The 20,070-nt window shown below is 33.7% G+C and overlaps 2 protein-coding genes across 2 annotated transcripts in view; one reads left to right on the top strand and one right to left on the bottom strand.

Moving 5' to 3' along the window:
- The window catches only part of LOC107734413 (myotubularin-related protein 3-like), a 21,244-nt gene extending 15,847 nt beyond the window's left edge, over positions 1–5,397 (top strand). The window contains exons 12-15 of the mRNA XM_016546365.1: positions 1,230–1,415; positions 2,915–3,085; positions 3,963–4,108; positions 4,989–5,397. Of these exons, the coding sequence (XP_016401851.1) occupies positions 1,230–1,415; positions 2,915–3,085; positions 3,963–4,108; positions 4,989–5,397 (912 nt within the window). The remainder of the gene's footprint in view (positions 1–1,229; positions 1,416–2,914; positions 3,086–3,962; positions 4,109–4,988) is intronic.
- A 10,407-nt stretch (positions 5,398–15,804) lies between these two features.
- LOC107734412 (citron Rho-interacting kinase-like) overlaps positions 15,805–20,070 on the bottom strand; it is a 101,836-nt gene continuing 97,570 nt past the window's right edge. Inside the window, exons 37-39 of the mRNA XM_016546364.1 lie at positions 17,835–18,106; positions 16,305–16,440; positions 15,805–15,892 (exon numbers count right to left, since the gene is read on the bottom strand). Coding sequence (XP_016401850.1) covers positions 15,805–15,892; positions 16,305–16,440; positions 17,835–18,106 — 496 coding nt within the window. The remainder of the gene's footprint in view (positions 15,893–16,304; positions 16,441–17,834; positions 18,107–20,070) is intronic.

Below are 20,070 nucleotides of genomic sequence, written 5' to 3'. Positions count from 1 at the left end.
CACACACACACACTCTCTCTCTCTCTCACACACACACACACACACAATCACGTCATGCTCACAGTGGTGCCTTTGAGCGCTTCCTTAGAAGAATAACGTACATCATTTACAGGAATGTTGTATAATTTTAGTGCACATTCAGGCGTAACCTGACTGCAAACTGCTGTTTAATATGTCAGCACTTCCTGCATTTATGGACACAATAAACATACACTCTCTTTAGGATCTGAGAAATATAGTTTTTTAAGGTTTACTTTTACTAAACGGGGATTGCACCAAGTTTGACTGGGTAATATAGCTAAGAAAGATCTCAGTAGCCTTTTGCAGCATTAAGCGTATATGTGCACTAGCAACACCAAAGTCATGGGTGCGATTCCCAGGAAATGCATGAACTGACCAAATGTGAAAATTGAATGCAATGCAAGTCGCTTTAAGTAAGATAAAAGTGTCTGCCAGTTGCAGAAATGTAAATGTATGTATTTTCTCTGAAATGGCTTTATAGGGTAAACAGTTTAATGCACAAAGTAAAACATATTTAATCATTTACTTTTTTTATGCACCAATATAACAGTACATCATAAAAAAGGGCAATATTTACCTACAAATCTTCTTTACTAAAACATTTAAATAAAAATGCCACATAGGGACTTAGGGATGTTAACATAAATGTTTTAGGAGTCGACTGATATGTGTTTTTCAGGGCCGATGACGATACGATTATTACAGATCAAGTAGACCGATAACCAATATTTTGAACCGATATATATGTCTGGTGTAAAAATGAAAATTAATGTCAAAATTAAGAATAACAAAGGCTCTGACAAAAACTTTCTTTAAATGCTATTAAATTATTTTAATCGGCAAATCGGTTTTGAAAATGACCGATACCGATTACCATAAAAAGCTTAATATCGACGCCGATAATCAGTTGCAAGTGTGGAAACAATGTTTTCTGAAATCATGTTGTATGTAAATTTAGATAGTGGCTCTCAAAGGGCAAAATGCACAATAAATGTCATATTTTTCCCAAAACGTTCTTGCGACCCGGTAGCAGCTCTTCCACGGCCCAGTACTGGGTCGCAACCTCTGCTGTTTAGCAGCTCTAACTACTAACTCTTTTTGCTATTAAAGTTTAAATCAAATGCACTGGACTTCTGAGCCTTTACTTTTAGATTTGAAAGAATAAGGAGTCATAATCAGTAAATTGTTGTTGTATTTCGTCTCGGCAGGGTTTTCAGGTGCTGGTAGAGGCCGAGTGGTTGGATTACGGTCATAAGTTCGCCGACCGCTGCGGTCACGGCGAGAACGCGTGCGATCTGAACGAGCGCTGTCCCGTGTTCCTGCAGTGGCTCGACTGCGTTCACCAGCTCCAGAGACAGTTCCCATGCTCCTTCGAGTTCAACGAAGCCTTTCTGGTACTCAGTGTCATTATTTTGATCAGTGCTTGTTCATATTCAATATCCATTTAATTTTATGGAATGAATATGAACATAGGCTATATGTTTTCTAGTAATGCAACAAAATGTTTTTTTTTTTTACCGAAACACCAAAAAAAATTTTTTATTTAATAATAGGGCTGTCAATATAGCGTGTTAATTTGGTGCAATTTATTATGTAAAATATAACGTGTTAAAATGAGCAATGCCACACCAGTGAGAGTGCCGTTTTCCCCCTAAATCTGCACCATTACAAATGTGATATTGATTTAATAGTTCAGTAAATAAGTTAATATTGTGTTACCTTTTAGACACAATATTGTCAATATTGTCTGTTTTGCTCAGTTTCACAAACAAAACTAGTTCAAAGACACAGCAAGAACTGTTATGCGTCAGTGATTCGTTACTGAGTGAATCCACGGTTTTGAACAAATCTAGTGAGTCACTCATTCAGTGACTCATTCATAAAGACAGTCACTTGCATCATTTCTGAATGAATCAGCAGTTTGAACAAATCAAGTGAGTCGATGATTCAGTGACTCATTCATAAAGACAGTCACTTCCTTCATTTCTGAATAAATCAGCCGTTTAAACAAATCGGTTGAATGAATGATTAACCAGTGAGAGTGCCGTTTTCCCCCTAAATCTGCACCATTACAAATGTGATATTGATTTAATAGTTCAGTAAATAAGTTAATATTGTGTTACCTTTTAGACACAATATTGTCAATATTGTCTGTTTTGCTCAGTTTCACAAACAAAACTAGTTCAAAGACACAGCAAGAACTGTTATGCGTCAGTGATTCGTTACTGAGTGAATCCACGGTTTTGAACAAATCTAGTGAGTCACTCATTCAGTGACTCATTCATAAAGACAGTCACTTGCATCATTTCTGAATGAATCAGCATTTTTAAACAAATCAAGTGAGTCGATGATTCAGTGACTCATTCATAAAGACACTCACTTCCTTCATTTCTGAATAAATCAGCCGTTTAAACAAATCAGTTGAATGAATGATTAAATGACTCATTCATCAAGACAGTGACTCACAGGCAGATTTTAGTTTCATATTTAGAGTATATTTCATGTTTTTTTTTATTTTTTTTATTATTTCAATATTTATTTTCAATATTCAGTTTAAAAAAAACATTGATGTGTGGTTAATTTGTGATTAATTTAATTAATCGTCACATCATGTAATTAATTAGATTAAAAATTTTAATTGCTTGACAGCCTTATTTAATAATTAATTAATTAGTAACATTTATTTAATAATCTGTTCTCAAATAAAAGTTGGAGTTGCATATAGACATTGAATTGCATTTAAGGTGACTTTTTAATTATATAATTCTGTTTCTACTCCAATTTGTTGTTGAAAATATAAACATTTAAATGGTGGCTGTAATAAAAACTTGTTTTCATGACAGATTTATTGAAAACTCATATATCATGACAGCGGCTGTGTTTGTTACTGCAGGTGAAGTTAGTGCAGCACACGTACTCGTGTCTGTTTGGGACGTTCCTGTGTAACAGCGTGAAGGAGCGCGAGGAGCAGCGCGTTCAGGAGAAGACGTGCTCCGTTTGGTCTCTGCTGCGACCCGCCAACACGTCCTTCCACAACATCCTATACTCGCCGCGCTCCGAGACGGTACCGCACACACATAACATCTGAAATCATGTCTGCTCTTCTGTGTGATCAAGTATATTACAGCCTGGGTTATTATAATTAACTTAAACCATAAAAATCTTTAGTTACTTGACTTAAAATAAACTTGAATATATATATATATATATAAAATAAAATGAAAAATAAATAGAAAACTAAATAAAAATGGCCAAAACATAATTACCACTTTTACTAAAAATTCAAATAAAAACAGAAAAACTAATTCAAAACACGGTTATTATAGTTATCTAAAATAAAAAAAATGTGTTACTTGAAATAAAATAAACGTTAATTTGTTAAAAAAAATTATTTCAACTAGTTGCCAAATAATTAAAACTGAAATAAAATTAATAAAAACTATATATGAAAAACCCCAAAACTACTAAAAATGACAAAAACACACAACAAAATTACTAAAACTTTAACTACAATTAAAATGAAAATATAAAAAGAAAAACTGATTCAAAAAAGGAATAAAAACTGTAATAGTCTCTTAATGCTTGTAAAATAACACTGCAGCACATGCATTTTCAGCACTGATGATAATAATCATGTTTCTTGATCAGCATATTAGAATGATTTCTGAAGATCATGTGACACTGAAGACTGGAGTAATGATGCTGAAAATACAGCTGCGCATCACAGAAATACATTACACTTTAACAGAGATTCACATAGAAAACAGCTTTTTTTATTCTAATAATATTTTGCAAATGTAGCCTTGGTGAGCAGAAGTGACTTTTCCCCAAAAAAAACATGAAATTTTTTTTTTTTTTTCAATTGTAGTGCCTGCTCTAAATTCTATCTAGGCAGCTCACTAGGTTTTGAGACGCAGCCTGAATCTCTCCATCTCCATCAGGTTTTGCACCCGGTGTGTCACGTGAGGAATCTGATGCTATGGAGTGCCGTCTACCTGCCAAACTCCGCCCCCTCCACGCCTTCAGACGAGTCATGTGTGCCAGACTCCGCCCCCTCAGCCTCGCCCGAGGACACACCTGTGAGCAGGTAAACGAGACGTGACGTATGTGCTTCTGTGTGCTGCAGTTCCTTTTTCCAAACTCATTTATGAACCATGTTTACATGCATCAGGTTAATGCGGTCACATGATGCATACTAAATATGAACATTTATGCATTAAAAACTCTTTTATTCAAAACAACGTAAAATTACATTTAAGGTAATCACTGAGATATACATATTTCAGTATACATTTTTTTTTTTACTCAATTAATACCCATTATCATTTATGCAATGTTGAATCAAAATATTTCTCTCTGAAGCTATTTTTGTAATGTATATTCAGTGTTTTTCTCATAATTTTTTCTCAGTCAAAACTGATGTTCGATTAATTTGATTAATTAATCGGCACATAATGTAATTAATAAGATTACAAATTTTAATCGCTTGACAGCCGTAGTTTTTATATTTTGTTTTCGTTTTAATATTAGTTGTAGTTTTAGTAATTTTGATGTGTTTTTATTGTTTTGTATTGTTGCTTTATGTCTATATGGTTTTTAATTTGAGTCATTTTAGTACTAATCAAGTTAAACTAAATAAATAGAGTAATAAATGTATTGTTCATTATTCATTCATGTTAGTTAATACATTAACTAATTGAACCTTATTGTAAAGTGTTACCAACTAAATGAAAATGAGAAATACTGATTTCAGTAAAATTTAATTTCACATAACAAAAATGATTTTATTTTCTGTTTTAGGTTTAGTTGACTATAATAACCCAGATCTAAGGTTTGCATTTCCTGGAAATCCAACCCTTGACTTTTCCGTTGCTAGTCACACGTTCTACTGTTCGAGCTACAGAAATGCCAACGTAAAATGCTTACGTGAAATATTTATGTAAGAAATGAATATTGGAACATTCTAGTGCATGTAAACACGAACAGGAAGTGAGAGAAGACGACGACAGGATGCTGGATCTTCTAAATAACACGCCTGCCTTCAGTATCTCATTGGAATCAGCTCTGAATGCCAGTAACAGTGAGGACCAAACGTTTGAGCTTGAAGAAAAACGCCTGACTGCATCCCAGCATCCTTTGCCCACCAATGAAAACAGTGAATTAACACCAAACACCGACAATGACGCACCTTATAAAATCTCCCATGATCCTTCAGAATCTAGCAGCCAATCCTCCATGGAAAGTTCTTCCAGTCCAAACCACACAACTCAGACTCTTAACGGCGTCTGCTCACCTTCACAGCATCCCGTTCGTCCTCTTTTTCCGTCGGCCAATCAGGACGCAGCGGGAGACGCTTACACGCCTTACGCTCCGTAAATAACTTAATTTACAATTTCATTAAGGTCTGTTCACACCAAGGACGATAACTATAACCGTCGTAATAATAATCGTTCAAGCTCTGACAGAGACTACAACTTAATGCATTACTTTTAAAAGTAACTTTCCCCAACACTGCTGATGAATGATGAAAACATTGACAGCCAATCAGAAGCTCGAGTATTTAAAGCGGCGAGACGACAAAACTGCAGTGCGTGCTTAGAATAAACAGAATGTTATCATCCAATATAGTTATCGCTATTGGTATGGTCACCATTATAGTTATTATAGTTATCAGTGCAGTTGTGGATATTATCATTATAGATATTATAGTTATTGTTTTAGCTATCATTATAGTTATCTTCATAGATATCTTTGTAGTTATTGTTATAGATCAGATACAGTTAGCGCTATAGTTATTATCACATTTATTGTTATAGATATCATTAGTGTTATCATTATAGTTATCGTTAGTTACTGCTATCTTTATAGTCATTATTATATTTATGGCTACAGTTATCGTTAAAGATATTATTATATTTATCGTTATTGTTATTTTTATATTTATCGATATAGAAATTGTTATAGTTATTATAGTTAGCTCTATAGTTATTGTTATCGTTATGTTATTGCTATTGTTAGAGTTACAAATATTGTTATAGTTATCATTATATTTATAATTATAGTTATAGTTATCATTATAGTCATACTTATTATCAAAGTTATTGTTATTGATCTCTTTATAGTTAGTCTTTTTTGTTATCATTATAGTTGTAGCTATCATTATAATTATTGTTATAGACATTATTTGAATAGTTAGCATTATAGTTAATGTTATAGTTATTATAATTATTATTATTTTATAGTTAACATAGTTAGTTATTATTACAATTATTGTTATAGATATTATTTAGCATTATAGTTATAGTTATTATTATAAATATTGTTATTAGATATTTTGGTTATGGTTAATAACGGTATAGTTATCGTTATAGTTAGTAATTATTGTTATAGATATTATTTTAGTTACGGTTAATGTTATAGTTATCGTTAGTTTGTAGTTATTATTATAAATATTATTTTAGTACGGTTAACGATATAGTTATCATTATAGTTAGTAATTATTGTTATAGATATTTTAGCTATGGTTAACATGGCTAGTTATTATTATAATTATTGTTATGGATATTATATTAGTTACGGTTAACGTTATAACGGTTATAGTTACCGTTATAGTTAGTAATTATTGTTATGGTTAACATAGTTGTAGTTATTATTATAATTATTGTTATGGATATTATTTTAGTTATGGTTAACATTATAGTTACCGTTATAGTTAGTAATTATTGTTATGGTTAACATAGTTGTAGTTATTATTATAATTATTGTTATGGATATTATTTTAGTTATGGTTAACATTATAGTTACTGTTATAGTTAGTAATTATTGTTAAATATATTTTAGTTATGGTTAACATAGTTGTAGTTATTATTATAATTATTGTTATGGATATTATTTTAGTTATGGTTAACATTATAGTTACTGTTATAGTTAGTAATTATTGTTATAGATATTTTAGCTATGGTTAACATTATAGTTAGTTATAGTTATTATTATAATTATTGTTATGGATATTATTTTAGTTATGGTTAACATTATAGTTAGTTATAGTTATTATTATAATTATTGTTATGGATATTATTTTAGTTATGGTTAACATTATAGTTAGTTATAGTTATTATTATAATTATTGTTATGGATATTATTTTAGTTATGGGTAACGTTATACTTCTCGTTATAGTTAGTGGTGTGAACGGACCTTTAATCTCATTAACGCTGTTGACGTTGTCAGCTGTAAATCTGACTTCCTGTTCCTGTGTGCCGCAGACGTCTCTGCCGGACGGAGAGAATAACGTGGAGTCGAGCTGTTTGCAGCGCTGCGGGAACACCGATCTCCTGTCCGAGTCCAGCTGGGAACAGATCGAACAACAGGACGCAGAGGTGAGCAGATCAGACGATGTGCTTCAGCTGCGTTCTGCCTTCACGACACAGATGTGTAAAATCCTCAACTCTGCATGAGACCAGATTCAGTTCAGAAGAGGAGTGACTCCGTATTTGGCCGCAGTGTGAACGTGACTTCATGTGGTTAATGTTTCTAATGCTTGTTGTGTTTGTGGTCATGTGATGCAGTGGTTCTCGGATCACGCGGCGTCCCGCTGCTACGGGTGCGAGAGGACGTTCTGGCTGGCGGCGAGGAAGCATCACTGCAGGTGATCAGTGTGTGTGTGTCGTTACCCTCCTCTGTCCTGAATCTCACCCGCTACTGATCCTAAAACACACAGTGCACATTAATCCACAGCATTTGTTAAACACTAAAATACTCACTAGTACAGCTGCAGGACATAAACAATATGCTTTACAGCTCAAATAATAGTTTTTTACCAGTAGAGTTAATGTACTGCTTCACAGTTCTGCTTTAAATCTGCCTCATTCACCTTCATTTGTAAGTGCTTCGCTGTATTCTCAATTGTGCCTTTTTTTTAAGTAAACAAGGGACACATTTATTGATTTTTGTAGTAATCGACATTATGGCACAAAAGCTGTCAATTGAGCTGAACTTTGTACTGAACCCGGAATATTCCTTTAGTATCTTCACTCTGTACTTAACGTCTTGTAAACCTCGGGTTAAGCAACAGTTCACACTTAAAAGGAGTTTAGAGTCATTTTAGTTGTAAATCGAGTCTTGTGCACTTCACATGAGCACTATTTAATTTAATTATTTTAAAGGTTTTATTAATTAAAATAATCTAAATTAAAATGCTAAAAAATGTAATGAAAAAACAAACTGCAATGATATTTCGACTTAAAATTTTCCCATCAACAACTTTTGTCTTTATTGAAGAACATCGAGTTCTTGAACTTCTGGAGTCACAAAATAAACTGTGGTTTATTAATTGAATATATTAAGATATATTCATAAAATGTATTAATTTGAATATAATTAATGATTCCATTTAATCATTTATTTATTAAAGTTTTATCTATTCAAATAATCTTAACTGAATTAAAATGCTAAAGTAATTAAAAAAACTAACTTCAATAATATTTCTACTTTAATTTTTTCCTCCCCAACAACTTTTGTTTTTATTGAAGAACAGAGTTCTTGAACTTCTGGAGTCACAAAATGAACTGTGGTTGATTCATTTAATATATTATATTCACATAAAAATATATTTCAATATATCTAATATGATTTAATTTAATAATTAAAATCGTATGTATTAAAAATATCTAAATAAATTAAAATGCTAAAAAATGTAATTAAAAATTAAAAATAATTTGTTACTTTAATCCCCCCCCCCCATATTCTAAAACAAATATGTATTAAATATATATGAATTAAAATGCAAAAAAAAATTATAATACCCGCAAATTATATTTTTAATTTGTAATTTTTTCCCCGTTTTCTTCAACAACAACAACTTTTGAACTTCTTTCATATGATATATATATATTCATAAAAAACGATATTAGATTTAATATGAGGTTCTATTTGAGTTCAGCAGCTGCTGAATGAGTCTGAGTGTGACTGTGGTCTCTCTCTCGTTCTGCTGCAGCGGCAGAGAGCCGGTTGAGGCCTGGTGAGACGCTCCTCCTCTTCCTCCTGCACTTCCTCTCAATCCATCCGTCTTTCCCTTCTCTCCCAAACCAGCCTGTTGTCTTCCTCCATCACACCTCCAGCAGCCCATGCGTGTGTTCACACTAGTGCTGGGCGGTATACCGGTTCATACCGAATACCGGTGTTTATTTTTGTTATGATATGAATTTTTTTAAATACCGCAATACCGGTGTATGACACTTAAACAACGTTGGGAATGCCACTATTTAGTGTGGTATTTTTTGACAATATTCACTCATCATGACAGTAAAATAGGGCATTCTAAGTCAATATACTGCAGTATTTCCTCTCAATCAGTAGAAAATATGGTTAACACCCGGTCATGCATGAAAAAAAAAATACCGTCATATACCGTGAAACCGGTATAATTTCGGAAAATACCGTGATATAAATTTGTGGTCATACCACCCAGCACTAGTTCACACTAGAGCTTTTGGTGCAAACCCAGTGTAAAAGCTGTTTTCTGAACTCAGATTCACAGCAGTCAGTCAGAGTCAAGTCCAGATGAAAATGCTGGTCTGGAATATCATTCAATCACAGTTAGGATGAAAGAAATTTGGCACAATTTGTGGAAATGAACTGCCATTGATTACTAGAGAAGAAAAAAACATTAAGAGACCGCTTGAAAATTCTCAGTTTCTCTGGATTTATGAGTCTTTGAGTAAAAAAATGTTTGTTTTATTCTGTAAACTACTGACGACATTTCTTCCAAATTTTAAATACAAATTTTGTCATTTAGAGCATGAAATGACAATTGGTCAAAATTATGTTTAAATTCATTTTTAGACCACACAATGCCAATCTTTGAACTTCAGAAGAGTTCAGAAATCAATATTTGGTGGAATAACCCTGATTTTCACTCACAACAAATGAAAACATTTGTTATTTTGACCAATTAAAAAAAAAAAGCTTTAAATGACATTATATAAATCGCGTGATTACAGTACTAAGCCGCTGCAATGGAGCAGCTCTAATGCTATTAAATTAAAGATGATGTACCATAGAGCAAAAAATGAACAGTGAAAGTAACAAAATCTTGTAAAATACATTTTAATGGGCATAATTAAGTGTGAAAATAACCGAAGGATATACAGTCAAACCAAAAATTATTCAGAGACCAGGTATAATTTTTGATATTTTTTTACTAGTGGGTGCAGGACACTATAGTTCATTTATGTAAGTGAGGATAGCAAAATAAAGTAAACTGTGACAAATCATACCCAAAAAATTCTTCATACAGTGGACTACCAGTAAATTTGATACAAATTTGGGACCAAAAATTATTCAGACATTATATATATATATTAATATATTAGTGCTGTCAAACGATTAATCGCATCCAAAATAAGTTTTGTTCGCATAATGCATGTATGTGTACTGTGAATATTAATTATGTATATTTAAATACAAACACATGCATGTATATATTTAAGAAAAATATGTTATGTTTATATATTAAATATGTATATATAAGAATATAAATGTATATACATGTAAATATTTTCAAAATATAGACTGTATGTGTGTGTATTTATATATACATAATAAATATACACAGTACACATACATATATTATGTAAACAAAAACTTTTATTTTGGATGCGATTAATCGTTTGACAGCACTATATATATATATATATACACAGACATACGTACAGTAGATAGATAGGTAGGTCTAATTCTATAAACAGCATCAAACTCACCGAACTCTCTCTCGGTCCTGTAGGAACTGTGGGAATGTTTTCTGCACTAGCTGCTGCGACCAGAAGGTGGCGGTGTCGAGTCAGAAGCACGTGTGTCAGGCGTGTTACGCTCACCTGCGGCCCTCCGCCGTCCCTCCGGCGCTCCCCCCCGCCGAGCTGGAGCTGGAGAAACCCATCACCGCCAGCTCCAACTGAACAAACCCGCTCGACGGAAACGAGCTTACTCGCTCAGAATGACTGGCTTCTGTGCAACACTAAACCAGATGTTTAGCATCTGGGCTCGGATTCAAATTTCTTACAATTCTAAGAAGTTCAAAAGTGCAATTCATGAAAAAATGCAACTATTTTCTTAAGAACCTCTTATTTTTTTCTTAAGGGGAGACACTGGGGGCAAAAGCACTGTTTTTTCACGCACCTGTCAATTTTGAGATTTTATAGTGTTTTTTCAGACTAGTGGAAAGAAAACATGTTAAGTGTTTCTTTTATAGCACTTTATCTATTTCTGTCAATACATTTCAATTACAATACATATTTTTAAAGGCCGTTTTCTCAAAAATGAGTTTTTTCTCCTACACCGAGCCATGAATCTCCACTTCAGCAGCACTTACACACACCAAACTAAACATTTTTATTCCTATAGTCTATATCCTGAAAGTTTTTACAGAGGGATTTGTTCATATATCATTTGCTTGATTATATACAACATGTTATTCCCCCCAAAATTGTGAAAATATATAGTTTTCTGGCTGTTCAAAGTATTTTCTGAATTATGGAGTGACAAAAAGAGATCCCTCTGTAAAAACATTCGCCTCTAATATGTAAAAAAAAAATAGAATTTTGAAACTGACTTCATCCAGTGTTCAGATTTTTGTACTAGAAATATATGCAAATTAGCGCATATTTCATTAAATAATCCCTTATTTGCATATTTAAACATAACATTTTAGAAAACTTGTAATACAAAAATTTTTTGCAATTATCAATGTAATCAATCAGCTGGGTAAGTAAGGTGATAATTAGTAGTAAATTTTTTTACCCTATTCACCGGCAGTGTCTCGCCTCGAGAAGAAAATAAGCTTCATTTGTTGTTTTCAGATCGCATGACCTTTCTTGCCAAAAACACCTCGTGCAACACTGTTTTCGGCTGGATTCATGAAAACATGCTTAGGAAAGAAGTTCAAATGTTTAAGATCGATTCCAAGAAGTTCGGAAGAGTCACAAAAACCTTCTTAAGAGAGAAGTTAAGTCATGAGCGTTTCCAATACGTTTGTACGATTCACTGAAATCGGTAGCGCTTTATTTTACAGTCCTGTTCCACGTGTGCATACTAATTATACAATTACATAATAACTAGGTGCTAACCCTGAACCTAAACTAAACCTAAACTAAACCCATGCAAGTACACGGAGTTTACACAAATTTAAGACATTTCAAGTGCATACAATTCACGCAAATATCCTTAAGATACATTTCAACAAGTTTGTAAGATTCATGAAAATCCTCTTTAAAAGATGAGTTTAAGATATTTTAACTCCGAGAAGCTCGTGAGATTCACAATAATCATAAGTTAAGATATTTCATAAAAATGCTCTTAAATGCAGTTCTCAGATATTTTCTAAATATCTTTTTCTTTCTAAAGAAGAAAATGACGGATGCAATGTAATCTGCAAGTGTTTATTGGATCGTATGGCGGTTCTTGCAAAAATCTTAAAGTTAAGACATTTCATAATATATTTCATAATATGAATTCCAGTACGTTTGTAAGATTCATGAAAATCTTCGCATTTTTTAAGATAAATGCGTACGAATGTTATTTAATGCATTCCTTGAATAAATTGAATATAGACGTTTTTTTTTAAGATAATTGAATTCATCTTTATTGCGTTCTCATATGTGCTGATTGCTGCCGAAAATGATCAAATTAAAATTGTATTCATTATAAAATTAAAAAAATGGGGTCCCTAATTTGAGTTATTAAATTTTGATTAATTAAGCATCTTACCTTTGGGCATTTAAAACTAGTTGGAGGTTATTATTTTTTAATTAAAGAAACGTGTGATTATTTTTAAACTTTAAAAGATTATTTATGATGATTTTTTCAGGAAGTCAAATTCTTAAGAAAATATAAAAATATAATATTTTCAGGAATGCAAGTTTATTCTTAGGTTTGAAAATGAGGAGAAAATATTGGTTAAGAATTTTACTCTTAAGAATATTTCGTGAATCCGGCCCCTGAGCTTCTGTTGTGGTTATTGTGATACGTGACCCCGGAGCACAAAACCAGTCATAAGGGTCAATTTTATGAAATTGAGATTTATAAATCATCTGAAGCTGAATAAATAAGCTTTCATTGATGTATGGTTTGTTAGGATCGCACAATATTTAGCTGAGATACAACTATTTGAAAATCTGGAATCTGAGGGTGCAAAAAAATCTAAATATTGAGAAAATCATCTTTAAAGTTGTCCAAATGAAGTTCTTAGTAATGCATATTACTAATCAAAAATGAAGTTTTGATATATTTATGGTAGGAAATCTACAAAATATCTTCATGGAACATGATCTTTACTTAATATCCTAATGATTTTTGGCATAAAAGAAAAATGTATAATTTTGATCCATACAATGTATTGTTTGTTATTGCTACAAATATCCCCCAGCGACTTAAGACTGCTTTTGTGCTCCAGGCTCACATCTGGTCATGCTTCAAATAGTGCACTATGTTAGCTTTAATGTAAATGTAAATGAGAGTTGAATTTGGCTCACCGTCCTTCAGTTGCACGGAAAGCAGGAGCTCAGATGTTCTTCAGACGTGTTGCACTGAAGAAAGAAACTCTGACGTAACGAGTAAACGATGAGAGATCTTCCTGTAGGACACGACTCGCCTAATCATGCTCTCCTGAATCCTGATCGATCCGGTCTGAGGAGCACACTTGAATCTGTGTATATTAGATCTGTATGTATATCATGTCACGTGTACAGCCAATGTAATGAAAGCTCGACGGACTGAATGGATGAACTCCAGCAATATATGCACGGGATCTTAAATCAGGAAGATCTGTCTGATCTGCTGTCGCTTCGCTGAGGAAATCTCCCACAATGCTGCTGTGTTGGACAGAGCTGCTGCCGTCGCTTATGGAGACGTTTGTGTGAATGAAATTAAAGCACAACACACTGCCAACCTGATCCACGGCTGTCTGATTTTTTGTCATGATCATATTCAATCCATCAAGACTTTTATGGCTCATAGAGTCTGAGAATATGGAGGAAAAACTGGAGCAAAAATATGCAATTTATATGATGAAATTCTGATGCTTGTAATATAAATCAATGAGGTCTTTCTAACAGTGCAGCAGATGCTGACATAAAATGATCTAAATATCAGTCATCGCTCAATATCTGCAGTAATATGTCTCGGTAAGATGAGATTGAACTGATCCAAACATATAATGCAGTGATTGAGAGCTGAAGAAATAAACATTAATCATTAAGAGCCTGATGAAAAACATGAACACAACAATCAGCTTAATATTAAATACCTAATATATATAATTTAACTGCAATGTTATCAATCCACTTCCCACGTGTGGTGGATCTATATACCACAAAAATACATTTCCCGGACCCTCCTAAACAAATTTACACCTTAATCCGCCAATGTTCAAACCAAATTAGGGTTATTATCATTAAACTAAAACATTCAGGAAAAAAAAAAAAAAGTTACTTGAAATAAATGTCAACTGAATTAAAATATTTTAAAAAATTGCTCTGGCAAAAACAAAACTTTCAGCTAGCCGCCAAAGCAACATTTCTCATTTTCATTTAGTTTAACTTGAATAATATTAAAATGAATAAAAACTATATTGACAGATTTAAAATGAGTAAAATTGAAAATATAAAAACTAATTCAAAATATCAGTAAAAATATAATAGCATCTTAATGATTCTAAAATAACACTGAACCAATTCTAGGCCCTCATGTAGAAATGAAAATCTGTAAATCTCTAAATTCTCTTAACTTGGACATTTATATTAGTTCTTATGGTAATATTTGTAGTGCCATATTGATGGATGTGGCTTTAGTATAATGGGTCATTCCCTGTCAACTCATCCAGAGGTCCCCGGCTCAAGCTATTTATTTATATTTTAAGATTGATTTTGTTACCCAGCTGCATCATGTCATTTTTACACAGAGACAGGTAGGTCTATTCATAAAATCTGCTGACTTTAATGATCTTTGTTGCATTTCGTGCCAATGGTGACAAAAAGGCACTTTAAGTTTGCATGCCTGTAACTATCAATATTTTAATGCTCTTTTAGATAGTAGGTCTTAAACTTTCCTTTTGGCATCTCCATTTTTAAGGCCCTTTATGGTTCAGAGATATTGCAATTTTAATATGGCTCCAGGAGTAAACGGTTAAGTTGCACACATTTTCAGTGGCCAAAAACCAAATTGCATTCAGCTGATACTTTTCTTCTTTTAAAGAGGAATGTCTGGAGAATAAATAATGTTGAAACTGGAAATGTATCTTGTTTCCTTCTCTTTTCTTTTGAGATCTTCATTTTCAAAGCCCTACTTCATTGACTCCAGAGATATGAGGATCTCAGTGCAGCTCTGTAGTATTAAAACTAGAGCAGACTCAACATGAAATCAAAACAGACTCTTTAGTTTCTTAATAAACACTCCTGGTCTCATTGTTACTGATTCAAGCCATTACAAAGTTCATCCTCGTGATCTTCCATCAGAACCTAATAACTTGCTCCACTTCAGAAACCATCTCATCCTACATTTATTCTCACTGAACATTGAGTTTCACCTGAAAACGTTCTGAAAGCACAGAAAAACTCAACAAAGATGCAGAGGCTCAGATAAAGATAAACTTTAGTTTATTAGTGGCTATAGATAATGCTATCGGACCATAATCATAAAAAATGAGAAAACAAGAAAGGCTACATCATCTCTGGTTAAACATCAGCGTCGGGTTACAGGGAACGGAGATGAGAAGCAAGAACAGAACAAACCCGTCACAACATCTCCATGCGACAGAACGAGACGTCAGCGAGCGGATGAGGCCAAACCATCGCCAGCTTGATTCCAGCTAAATGAGCCACTCTGAAGCAGTTTCGGACGATTTAAATGAGTTTCTCACATTCGGTATTTTTTTGCTTAACAAAAATAGACCCGCCTCATTATTCGCTTCTTATAAAAAACATCACGTGAGCGTATTTACAAGATTAGCGTGACATTCTGGAGGTTTACGAAGATTCCCTTTCCGTCGAGACGGACGCTACGCTGTCGCCGGGGATTGTGGGAAAGAGCGGGAAGGAAGAGGAGGAGACAGAGGGAAGGACAGGAAAATTGAGACGAACGACAGGCAGAACTGTGCGTGTGTGTGTGTGTGTGAGAGAGAGTGTGAGTGTGAGTGTGTATGTGTGTATGAGAGAGACAGTGTGTGTGTGTGTGTGTGTGTGTGTGTGTGTGTGAGTGTGTGTATGTGAGTGTGTGTGTGTGTGGTTTAGTAAACGCTGGCCGGATCGGTGTGTGATGGTCTGTGTTTGTAAGGCCTGGTGAGCAGGACGTTGTGCTGAGAGTTTCCTCATCCAGACGGGATCGGATCTGTTCTTCACTGATGACTCTTACACTGACGACTGATCCCACACCTGCTGGACACACAAACACACACATTCATCAAAACCTGTCTACTGCATGCCTTCTGTCTCTGATTGATAGTTTAGAGTTTTTAATCAAGTCAAAGCTCTCAATCAGCACTGCATTATATGTTTGGATCATTTCAATCTCATCTTACTGAGACATATTACTGGAGATATAGAGATGACTGATATTTATAGCAGTATACACTGCCGTTTCAAAGTCTGGGATCAGTAAGATGTTAAGTAAGGGATAATGTACATCCAGCCGGTTGTTATCGAGGGAAAACAGACCTCAGAATTAAGTATTCCACAGAGCCGTGTGATAACATTTTTTAAAGAAGTCTCTTCTGCTCATCAAGGCTGCATTTGTTTGATCAAAAATACTAAACAGTAAAATTATGAAATATTACTATAATTTTAAATATGTTTTCTATGTGAATATATGTTAAAATGTAATATATTAGCTGTATTTTCAGCATCATTACTCCAGTCTTCAGTGTCACATGATGTTCAGAAATCATTCTAATATGATGATTTGCTGCTCAAGAAACATTTCTGATTATCATCAGTTGAAAACAGAAAAAGAATCCTGAAAAAAGTATCACAGGTTCCAAAAAATACTGTATGTATGAAGCAGCTTCCAGTTTCCAGCACTGATAATAAATCAGCATATTAGAATGATTTCTGAAGATCATGTGACACTGAAGACTGGAGTAATGATGCTGAAAATTCAGCTGCACATCACAGAAATAAATTAGATTTTACTATATATTCACATAGAAAACAGCTGTTTTAAATTGCAATAATATTTCACAATATTACAGTTTTTTCTGTATTTTTGATCAAATAAATGCAGCCTTGATGAGCAGAAGAGACTTCTTTAAAAAACATTACAAATCTTTTGACTGGTAGTGTAATATAAAATAATAAACCTTATTTATATATATTTTATGCATTTCAAGTCAAATATATTTGTATGCCACTTTTCACAATACACATTATTTCAAATTTGATTTACATAAAAAAAAAAAACATTACAAGCATCAGAATTTCATCATATAAATATCAGCATCTGCACCAGATTCATATTTTTGCTCAATCTGGGACTCTTAATTAAAATGAGCTGTTTTTTTCTCCATCTACAATAGAATTTATAATATAAAAATGTTCCACTGAAAGGGAAGTCATTGATCATGTTTACACTGGTGTTTTTGATGAGTCACTCTGAATTTCAAACATTAGACTGCTGCTAAACGTCTCAAATGAGCCTTTAATGCATCATCGTGAGTGTGTGTGTGCGTTTGTGAGTTTGAGTGTGTGTGTGTTTGAGTGTGTATGTGTGTGTGTGTTTGAGTGTGTATGTGTGTGTGTGTTTGAGTGTGTATGTGTGTGTGTGTGTGTGCCGGGTGACCTCTCCCTGCGCAGGTCCATGACACGTCCCGGCGAGCGGTCCAGCCGAGGGTCCATCATCCTGCCGGGGGACCGCTCCAGCCGGCCCGGGGACTTCTCTCTGTCCAGGGGCCGCGCGGGAGACTTGTCCCGCCTGAACTCGGTGCGAGCCTCGCGGTAGCGGTGGGGCGTCCCGGGCTGGTGGAGACCCTCCTGTACAGCGGGCATAGCAGCCAGACGCTTGGAGATGTGCTCGTTGTAGGTGGGAGGGCCGCGCTTGTTTGGGCTGCCAGAAACCGGGAAGAAAGAGTCAAAGTCAGTCGCCTTCATCGAGAGCAGAGAAATACACCAGCTTCCAGCAAAATACCTCAAAGTTGTGTTCAGCTCAGCGTCTTTTAATAGTCAGTTTCTTTCATTTACACTATTTTCAAAGCAAATTCATCAGCGAAGATGATTTTCATAGGTTATTTTACAATAATGTACCATGTAAACAATGTAATATTAGCTATATACTATATGTTAGCTACATTTAATGTTACAACTGTATATATGAGTAGTTAGAAATGCAGATGTTATTTGAAATATGAATAAAACTCATACAAATACAGTAGTTTGGGGTCAGTAAGATATTTTTCTGAAAGAAATTAGTACTTTTATTCATCAGGGATGCATTAAATTGATCAAAAGTGACAGTAAAGATATTTATAATGTCACAAAAGATTTCTATTTCAAATAAACTCTGTTTTGAACTTTCTATTCATCTGTGAATCCTGAAAAATAAAATGTATCACAGTGTATCAACTGTTTCCAACACTGATAATAAATCAACATATTAGAATGATTTCTGAAGATCATGTGACACTGAAGACTGGAGTAATGATGCTGAAAATTCAGCTTTGATCACAGGAATAAATTACAGTTTAACAGATATTCACATAGAAAACAATTATTTTCAATTCTAAAAATATTTCAAAATTACTGTATTTTTGATCAAATAAATGCAGCCTTGTTGAGCAGAAAAGACTTGTTTCAGAAACATAAAAAAAATCTTACCGACCCCAAACTTCTGAAAGCTAGTGTATATTATATTTAATATATAATGTGATATATAGAGTTGTCAGCAATTCCGAATTGAACAGAACTATAGAATAACATTGAAGAACTGAATTTAGTGTCCATAGCAAACTGAGGGCTTACACACACACACACAGAAGAGAGTTCACCATCACCTGACAGATGTTCACCAGTGAGAAGAGATGAAATATATTTCTAAAGTTATGAATGTGACCCGTCCAGAGCTCATAATAAACCACTCGCCCATCAGACCAGTGAAGATTCAGATTCACGTGCTACTGAACCGGTTAAATCACATGACTAGTTACTTACCCTCTAACAGTGAGAAACACGTCTCCTCATCCGTCATATCCATAACAACACACTTCCAACACATTTATGCTTTCAAATAACATGCTAAAAGGAGAGCAAGTCAAATTATGTACAAGAGCTTCCCAAAACACATGATTATAATGATACAGTGAGAGCGGAGGAAGAAAACATGCTGATTCATCACATCTAGTCACACATTCAGCGGTTCAGAATATTCTCCTTAAAAACACTTTATTCATCACTCAGTTCACAGGTTAAAACCTTCATGTTCTGTCACTCCTTCGCACAAATAAAGAAAGCGCTTTTTTTCCTGGAAAGAAGAGAAACACAGTCAGAACCTCTGGACCAATCACAGCCAGACTTCAGGTCACATGATCTTCAGAAATCATTCTAATATGCTGATTTATTATCAATGTTGAAACTGTTGTATATTTTTTGGAACCTGTGATACTTTTTTCAGGATTCTTTGATGAATAAGAACAGCGTTTATTCAAAATAGAAATCTTTTGTAACAATATACACTAACGTTCAAAACTTTAGGGTCAGTATTTTTTTTTCTTTCTTTATTTGATCAAAAATACAAAAAAAAAAACAGTAATATTCAGCAAGGATGTGTTAAATAGATAAAAAGTGATAGTAAAGACTTGTTATAAATATTGTTATAAAATATTTTTATTTTTATTTTTAAACATCTTTTTAATAATCAAAAAATCCTGAAAAAAGTATCACAGGTTATAAAATAAACATTAAGCACTGTAACATTGATAATACATCAGCATATTAGAATGATTTCTGAAGATCATGTGACACTGAAGACTGGAGTAATGATGCTGAAAATACAGCTGCGCATCACAGAAATAAATT

The sequence above is a fragment of the Sinocyclocheilus rhinocerous genome, unplaced genomic scaffold, assembly GCF_001515625.1.
Source record: "Sinocyclocheilus rhinocerous isolate Xijiao unplaced genomic scaffold, SAMN03320098_v1.1 scaffold1632, whole genome shotgun sequence".
Classification (NCBI taxonomy): domain Eukaryota; kingdom Metazoa; phylum Chordata; class Actinopteri; order Cypriniformes; family Cyprinidae; genus Sinocyclocheilus; species Sinocyclocheilus rhinocerous.
The sequence above is the reverse complement of the archived record's forward strand: the minus strand, read 5'-3'. Positions and strand labels throughout refer to the sequence as shown.